Source organism: Scardinius erythrophthalmus (assembly GCF_964197995.2).
Source record: "Scardinius erythrophthalmus genome assembly, chromosome: 13".
NCBI lineage: Eukaryota > Metazoa > Chordata > Actinopteri > Cypriniformes > Leuciscidae > Scardinius > Scardinius erythrophthalmus.
Genome location: NC_138233.1, coordinates 24,691,851 through 24,701,002, shown reverse-complemented (window position 1 = coordinate 24,701,002; position 9,152 = coordinate 24,691,851). Strand labels below are relative to the sequence as shown.

At 38.3% G+C, this 9,152-nt stretch overlaps 1 protein-coding gene across 1 annotated transcript; it reads right to left on the bottom strand.

Annotated features, from left to right (window-relative positions):
- Positions 1–4,814: 4,814 nt before the first annotated feature.
- On the bottom strand, positions 4,815–8,915 carry LOC308700749 (uncharacterized protein). Its single transcript, XM_081382513.1, has 2 exons — positions 8,857–8,915; positions 4,815–6,666 (listed from the first exon to the last, which is right to left on the bottom strand). Exon 2 carries the CDS (start codon positions 6,660–6,662, stop codon positions 5,010–5,012), a length of 1,653 nt encoding a protein of 550 aa, XP_081238639.1. The 5' UTR covers positions 6,663–6,666; positions 8,857–8,915; the 3' UTR covers positions 4,815–5,009.
- Positions 8,916–9,152: the final 237 nt, after the last annotated feature.

The window sequence follows — 9,152 nt, the reverse complement described above, 5'->3', positions numbered from 1 at the left end:
CATGTTCCTTTTCAGATATCTTAAATTAAGTTTTGACTAGGCGAAATTACGTTGTAGATATCTGTAACTGGAGTTATGTCTAGTCAAAATGGCGTTGTAGATATCTCAAACTGGAGTTCGGGATAGTCATAATTTAATTGTAGATATTATCAAGTTAAAAATATCTTGAAATTAATTTTGATCAGAGATATCTGAAATTTGAGATATCTGTAACTTTTATTCTGCCTAGTCAAAATGTACAGATATCTTGAATTAGAGTTTTGACTAGGCCAAATGACGTTGCAGATATCTGTATGCATGCATCACACTTTAGGCGGGAGCAGATCGTGTTGTTCAAATCATCAAATCACATAGCACCTGTTAACAGGGGCGGGTCTACGTGGTGGCCATTGGCCACCCCAGGTGCCCCCCCTATAAGATGTCTTGTGATTGGTTCATTTTACGGCCATCAGTTTATAGACTCTACTGAAGTTCGCGATTCAAAAAGTGCAGCGCCAGAAAAACAACGGTCGTCGCGGACTTGGACTTTTACTTTATCAATCAAGAGTGTGAAGTCAAGACACCAAACAAAGAGCTGCCAGTCAGCCCCGAAACAGAAGTTTTAGTTCCAGAAGTTTCAGCTGTTTTAGTTGAGGTCTGCCTTCCTTCTTTTTCGACTGTTTTCCTCTCTTTCTGCTACTGTTACTCCAGAGCTGCCAACTCTCACACATTCACCGTGAGACACACGCAATTTTCACACTCTCTCACGCCACATCCATTTTCTCACGCACAGAAAAATCGCGAAGCAAAGAGGACACGGAGACCGACAGACTAGACAGAGCAGGTTACTTATGATATAAAAAAAATCTCAGCTCTCATATTCTGTCAATTTTATTACGAAATTCAAACGTTTTGGCGCTTGTAACGTTAAATGTGACGTGACAGATCCCTAGCGCACGTGAACCGATCATCTCTACTAGCTAATAGTAAAAAAACATGAATGAACACTGAAGATACAGTACAACTTACCGAAATGTATATTCCTCATACATAATATCGATCAATCAGTGTTTTTCATCAGTGTGAAGAGGTCAATAACACAGCTGGAGAACAATTATGTCCCATTTACCTCAGGAAAGCCATTTAATTAATATAGTAGGCTACAGTACATTGGCAAGAAAAAAATAGCTATAGAGAGTATTTAGCTAAATGTGTTATATATTACATATTTATTATAATTTTACTTATTTCATTAATTAAAGTTATTATAATTTTTAAAAAAATGTACGCATTATATTTAATTTGAGTTATTTTTAACCTTAAATAATAGCCTATACCAGCTGATGGGGCTCTCTGTATGTTTACAGCATCAGGTGAGTTGTTTTTTTCTTGAGAAAAAACACCTATCTTGTGTAGCCTACCTAATATTTATCCAAATGAGTCAATATTAAATCAAATCACAATAATTGAATTGAAATAATAAAAAAGTGTAGCTTACCAGAAATTGTACCAAAACATTGTAACATGTCACTAAACCTAATAAAATTCAGTTTAGTTACTAAAATGTTAGTGACAATCACAATACACTCCAAGCTAAACTCAAAAGTTGGCAGCTATTATTGTTTCTAAACTAAAGACTGTTCTTTAATATATTAGTAGAGCACAATGTAATGGTTCCATATTTTATTTTTAAACTGTGGTGTTTTCATTTGAAGTGTTATAGTGTAACTCTGTGTTACTCAGCTTTTTTGTAAATTAATCTGAAAGAAATGTTGAATGAAACACTATGATGTTTTGGCCAAACCATTTGAATTATTACAGTGGGGGGATTTTTTTTATTTTTATTTATTTATTTATTATTTGAAAGAGATTGTGAATAAAACTACTGTATATTGTAATGGCCAAACTACTTATTAAAAGAAAATAATTGACATCGTTTCTGCTTCTGGGATTTTAAAATTGCTCATTATTAAAATTGCTTTTATTTTATAAACTTGTTAGTTTTATGGAAACACTAAAAATAATAAACACTGGCTCTCAAATTTAACTTAATGGATATATAGGGATAACAAAAAACTAAATTAATCAAAAATGTGCTTTATTACTACATTTGTTTACAAGTAACTTTATTCAAGTTAAAAAAATAATAAAATCAATAGGATTTACGTAATATAGGCTACTGTAGAATTTAGCTTCTTTTTTTTTGGTCACTGGCGGCCACCCCGTTTGGAGGCAGTGCCCCAGCATGGCCCCCCCACTGAAAATGCTCTAGACACGCCCCTGCCTGTTAACTGTTAACTTTAATTAGCACTGATTAGCACCATGTTGGAGCAACCCGAGTTTTTAATCGTCTTTTTTCATGCTGTTAGATACTGTTTCAAACTGAAAAAATAAAATAAAAAATAAGAACTAATCTGAACTAAGAACTTTGTTTCTCATCTCAGGAAGTTAATGTTATTGTACTTTCAAGAATAGCATGCATGTAAGCATCTTTATTAAAGTGAATTAGTGTGAATCTTTTTCACGCATAAATCTTACGGCAACAACAACCTTTTAAGCATGAACATAAACATAGCATTGTAAAGATTATAGTTTTTTTTTTTGTATATAAAAAAACGTTTTCTGGTGTTTTTTTCAATTACAGCCAACGCCTTGACTGCTTCTTTCTTCTTCCATTCATAGAAATAAGGAAATTAACCCACTTTTTCTTTGATTATGGCAGGGAGGGGAAATGGATATGTAAAATAGAGCAACATCATGCACAATAATTTGCACTAGTCATAATGACGTTTGAGATATCTTTAACTTTCATTCTGCCTAGTCAAAACTGAATTACAGATATCTGCAAATGTCAGTTAAGATGTGTGACGAGCTGAATGTCGTTTTCAATGAGGCCATTGCAGATATCTGTAATTCAGTTTTGCCTAGTCAAAACTGAATTACAGATTTCTCTATCTGTCGTTTCGACTAGTCACAATTACGTTACAGATATCTTGAATGACAATTCCAACTATCCAAAATGTAATTACGACTAGTCAGAAAGACATTGTTGATATCTACAAAGTTAATTTCGGATAGTCAAAATTAGCTTTTAAATGTTAAAAGGGCTTGCCATAGTCTGACATGTTTCTTGTCCATGACACAACAAGATTTTAGGAGTCAAAATCGTGTAATCTGACACCGTGACTATCGTAACAGACACAAAAATCTTGTAATCTGAACCAGGCGTTATTCATCTTGTCAGGCTGTCTGTTGCGATGTGTTCATCGCGCGAGTTCATATCGCGATGACGATGAAAATTCGATGTATCGTTCAGCCCTAGTATAAACTAAGCTATCAGGCAATCGCTTATCTGTTTGCTATACTAGTAGTAAATAAGCTAACTAATACTAATAAATGGACATTATAATGTAGCTGAAACAGCATTTATCATAAGTAATCAGGCACTAAAGAGAGTAATTTGGACCAATGGGATAGCTTGGGGTCCTAAAGGAGACACGATTTCAGGGGCGACGCAATTTGTCACTACACCGGAAGTGCTAAAATGCTAAATTGTTTCCTTGTTTTGGCCTACAAACTAAGTGATGTCATACATGCACAAGTCTATACCCATAATGCACTGTGAGGGTCATGTCGAACCCATGTCTCGCCAGAAGATGGCACCCGCAGCTAAATCATCCATCCAGTCATTTTCCAAACCGTTGATCTGGCTACAGTGTAATATCATAGAGGTGTAAATTAATTTTTAATTGATTATTAAATTGTTTAATTAGGTTTATACATAGTTTCCATGACAGAGTTAATGATAAATATTTCTATCTTACCACTGGAGCTGTCAGTTTCACGATTATTAAACAGCAAGCACAATGCAATATGCAAATGTAGAAGCTCTTTGGTGAATTCACTCACTCGTTCAAGTGGGCCTATTAGTGGACTAAAGTAGGTGTTTGTCAATGATTTTGGGTGATGCAGTCTTGACCTCCCCCTGAATAAAACAAGCTTGTATGTACTGTATATATGGTCCACACTTGCAAATTATACAATTCTACAAAACTGGGAAAATAAATCCCAATATGAAAACCCATATATGTTGGGAGTTGGAACAACAGATATGCTTAAACAAATATATTTTCCCATGATGTGGGGAGGATTTTTTTCCCAGCCATAGCTTTACATTTTAGTCTTTTATTGATGCATGTTATTTATTAGGGTTTAATTTATGTTGCTATAATTTATGATATTATGATACTAAAATCACCCTTAAATTGTATTGATGTTGAGGAATGAAACTGACCTGAGATGATGTCATCATAATTTTACAATATTCTGAGCAAAGCTGTCAGTTTATATGATTGGCTTGATCTGACTGAGGCATCCACACAGCAGTTGTGCTCTGTACTAAGAGCTTTTTGAGAATAATCTTCTTTGAAGGACAATCGAAATGACAGCATCCTACAATTGGTTTTCCGGTGAGGATATCGGTCAACCAAGAGACCAGGGGTGTAAATAATTTGCTCCCAGATGTGACCGAACGAGTGTTGCATACAATATACCAACCATTTGGACCACTTTCTGTGTACGTGTGCAGAGATACAATAACCAACAGGTCTTGTGGTTATGGTTGTGTAACCTTTGAACACAGTGATCCAGAAAATGCCCTAGAGGCTCTTAAATGTTCTGATCTCATGGGCAAACCAGTGCGCATCATGAGGGGCCAAGACATGACTAATAAGATCCTAGCAAGGGGCAAAGAAAGCAGCTCCCATGGCAGATATGCTGAAGAAATAGACTGGACCAAACTAATTGAGCAATCACAGGGAAGAAGGCTTGCAAATACTAGTGCAATTGACTTAGTGTCAATTTAATGTATTTAATTATAAACAAATGAAAACAAGGCTCCATTCAATGGGTCATACATGTCTTAAAAGCTGGTATCTAATTTTCACAGGACAAGAGTTTTATTTTAACACCACTAATCTGTGACTATTTTTTTCTTCTTCTAAAATCATGCTCGGTTTCCAGGCTTCAGTTTATTGATCATCACCATCTACATCATACACCCATTCATATATCCCATCCTCGTCTACACAAGACTCATGGTAGCAGGCCTTACAGTTGCTGCATCGGATCCATGCTTCAGAAGCTTTCGGATCATCATCTGCGCCGTGTTTTATGAGGCAGCCCCTGCAGGAAGTAGTTTTAAATGGTTTTTGTTTTAAATGTTTGTTATAAAGTATGTGTTCTGTGTCTCTGTGGAAATGTGGTATTGTCTTGGCTCTGGGTGTCTTCGTACCCCTGCTTAATTTTTGTATGACCGCAAAGTCTTTGAATGATGACACTTCAAGAGCTGAAGGCTCACCAGAGCCGCTTTCTGTGCTGCAATGTGCAGCGTCTTCAGTGGGTGGCGCGTTACTTTCCAAACGGGACAGGTTGGCAGGAGGAGGCTCATGCTCAATGAAGGCCAACTCATTCAATGGGAACATCCCCGTTGTCCTGAACCCATCCTGGGCTCTTTCCACAGTTGCAGTTGTCTTCCACGCTTCTGTGAATACAGAACAATAATGTGCTCTGGGCAACTTCATCCCTGCCCATTGCTTATTCCACTTGCGACTCACTTCACACCAGCTGTGTTTGAGACTCCTAAACAGAGCTCTGTTTTCCAGTTGCAGTGCAGGATAGCATATGACTTCCACGTTGTTCTGGTTCATTAGATTGAAAAAGCCAAGGTTGAACACGTGGCTGCTTAGGCCGTCTAGGAGCAGAAGGTGGGGTCTGGCGTCATCTTTTGGGAGCTGTGCCACAAACATTTCGCCCCACTCAACAAAAAGCTCTGCTGTTATCCAGCCATTATTCGATGCTCTGATGCAAACGATTTCCATGGATTCGTTCAACCGCTCACTTCTCACCCCATTTTCTTTTAAAATGATAAGCGGAGGAGCAAATGTACCTCTGGCATTGAATGCTGCTAGTACCGTGGTGGCAGTTTCCTCTTCCTCCTCAGCTCTGATCTGAAAGCAGGGCTCTTCTCCTTCCCCGACATATTGCTGAGAGAAGTCAACTTGTAGTCCTGATAAATCACACTTCCAAATATGTGAGGGGACGTCTTTAATTCCCAAGGCATCAAGGGTGATTTTGTACATTTTAAACCATTTCCCCAGCTCTTCTTCATTCATCCTTGTAGCTGGTGATATGGCCCCTGGTTTCTTTATTTTCAGCCCTGGGTTTCGCTTTATAAAGCCCTCGTACCAGTGATAGCCAGCCATTTGCTTCTCTACTGAAAACCCTCGGATGCCATTTATCTTGGCAAACTCAAAAGCAAGAGACTGAACATCAGTCCTCCTCAACGGGAAGCCTCTCTGTGAAAGCAAGGTGAGAAGACACACTAACTCCTGCTCAGATTCAACAGGGATGAATGGCTTTCTTCCAGACGCATGCTCCGATCCCTCAACAAGCCCTTTCACGCGTCTTTGAAGGGTTGTTTTTGGCACGTTCCACTTCCTTGCGAGCAATCGCAGCGCAGGCCTCCCTGACTCGACCTGCTCTTTATATTCCTCTATTGCAGCTTTCATTTGGTCCTCTTTCCACTGATTCATCTTCAGCCCTTTTCTTCCTTTATGCTCTCCTTCTTCCTTTATGCTCTGTTTTCTCAGCAGTTTTCCTGACTTCTTTGGGTTAGGTGCCATTTTACTATAAAAATATAAAAGTCAAAATGTTGTTGAATTAGTTTTAATATTCTGGCCCGACTACTCAAATTAAATCATTCATTAGCACATATAGTATATATACAATATCTATCTATCTATCTAATATATATATATATAGAGAGAGAGAGAGAGAGAGAGAGAGAGAGAGAGAGAGAGAGAGAGAGAGAGAGAGAGAGAGAGAGAGAGAGAGAGAGAGAGAGAGAGGGGGGGGGGGTATATGCTGTATACACACAGTGTATTGTGTGTTTTCTAAGCAATTTCTTACTCTAGTTACTAGAAAGGTAAGAATATGTGAATAGTGCTATTTTGATAGATCATTTGATGGTTTTACTGGCACAGTATGCTGACACATTCACTATAGTGACAACAATAAATCATGTAAAGATGTCAATCAGACATAATTTTCCTTTTATATTTTAGACATTTAAAAGTCATACATTTAGTATTTTATATCAAAACAATTTTTATAATAATTGCCCCAAACAGTCTAATATTGTAATATGAGACTGCTTCCAGATAAAGCTGAGATTTATAAGTTCAAATTCAAACTTCAACCAGCGTAATTTATACTTCTGCGTCGAACTTACGCCGTAGCTACGTCGCAGGCTGTGTGTAGCGCGCGTACCCTTCGGCGTACCCTGACGTGCACCTCTTCAAAAATTTAACAACGCGTGAACTCTACGCGGACGCAAGCGCTGTGATTGGTCTGCTAGGACCGCTCCCTTACGGTGCGTGTCCACTGGCACGGTGCGAGCGGAGCGGAGCGAGCGTTTTCAATTCATTCCTATGGAAGTTGAGCTTCACGCTCGCAGAGTGCATTTTGGGATTGACAGCGGACCGGAGAAAGCGTTGAGAGCGACCGAGAGCGTCAAAAGGTTGGGCAGTTCTCGACTTTATGCAAATATCAAGCGAAAAACGCGGTCGGCAGCCAATTGCTGTGAGGTTCGGGATGTAACGTCTGTTTTGAGAGTTTAAAAATATGCAAATTGTGCCGGAGTTTATGCTGGATTTAGTGCGTAAATCATTTTGTTTACAAATTAGACGCTTTGCAGTTGTCATGTATATGTTAAAGATTTTATTTTGGATGTGTTCATTATGATTGGCTGGGTTAATAAAACTTTATAAAATTGAAAGGATATCTTTGCTTGGTGCATTTGGAAACAAATAATCGGTAAAAAAGTTTTTTTCAACACACACACATAATCATCAGCAATGCACGCGATTACATTTAGAAATAGATAAGCTTTGTTTCCAAATGCACCAAGCAAAGATATCCTTTCAATTTTATAAACTTTTATAAATCCAGTCAATATAATCACAATGAACACGTCAAAAATAAAATCTTTAACATATATAACAACTGCAAAGCGTCTAATTTGTAAACAAAATGATTTACGCACTAAATCCAGCATAAACTCCGGCACAATTTGCATATTTTTAAACTCTCAAAACAGACGTTACATCCCGAACCTCACAGCAATTGGCTGCCGACCGCGTTTTTCGCTTGATATTTGCATAAAGTCGAGAACTGCCCAACCTTTTGACGCTCTCGGTCGCTCTCAACGCTTTCTCCGGTCCGCTGTCAATCCCAAAATGCACTGCGCGAGCGTGAAGCTCGACTTCCATAGGAATGAATTGAAAACGCTCGCTCCGCTCCGCGCCAGTGGACACGCACCGTCAGGTTTCACACGCTCCCTCTGCGCGCGTCAACGCGGACAACGACGCAGAAGTATAAATGAAAACCAACGCGTTGCCTACAGCGTAGAGGCTCCGGCGTAGGTCCGACGCAGAAGTATAAATCAGCCTTAAGATAAACATTAGATAGCATATCAGCATCCGGTTTCACCTAGCATTGCTACAGTGCGACTATTAGAAAACACCGGGCTCGTGACATAATTGGTCATGTAGGATGACGAACGATTATGTTTCAGCAGAATAGCTCTGAAGTGTATGTGTCCCACATTAATAGACAGCTTAGCTACTGTCCCACTTTACCTAACACCTTAAGCTAAGCTAAATGGGTCACTACTCTAAACATCCTTACAAATAATATTATGCGATTTTTTTAAATAGTCCATTAAATCATTATTTTGAAAGAAAAATACACAATGCAATATTTTATAAATTATTGCTATTTTCATGAAAATGATTTTAGGCAGAGCATTTGTCTTACCATGTGCTTGTTGCGATCGCTTGTGTTGAAGCTTGACCACGCCCACCACACAGTGAATTATTCATGATTGTTAATATGATTGGCTCCTGATATTTAAAGAGCACTCCAGTGTGAAATGTATTGGACCCACTTTACCTGATATCTGCAAATGCAAAGATTTGGTATTCTGCAGACACTACAAACCTTTTTTTGTTGTTGTTTTTTTGCAGTCACTACAAACCGGATTGCATTCAAAGCAGGTTATGACGTATACCCTCATTACCAAGGATGGAAAGGCCATACAAAAGGTTTCTAAA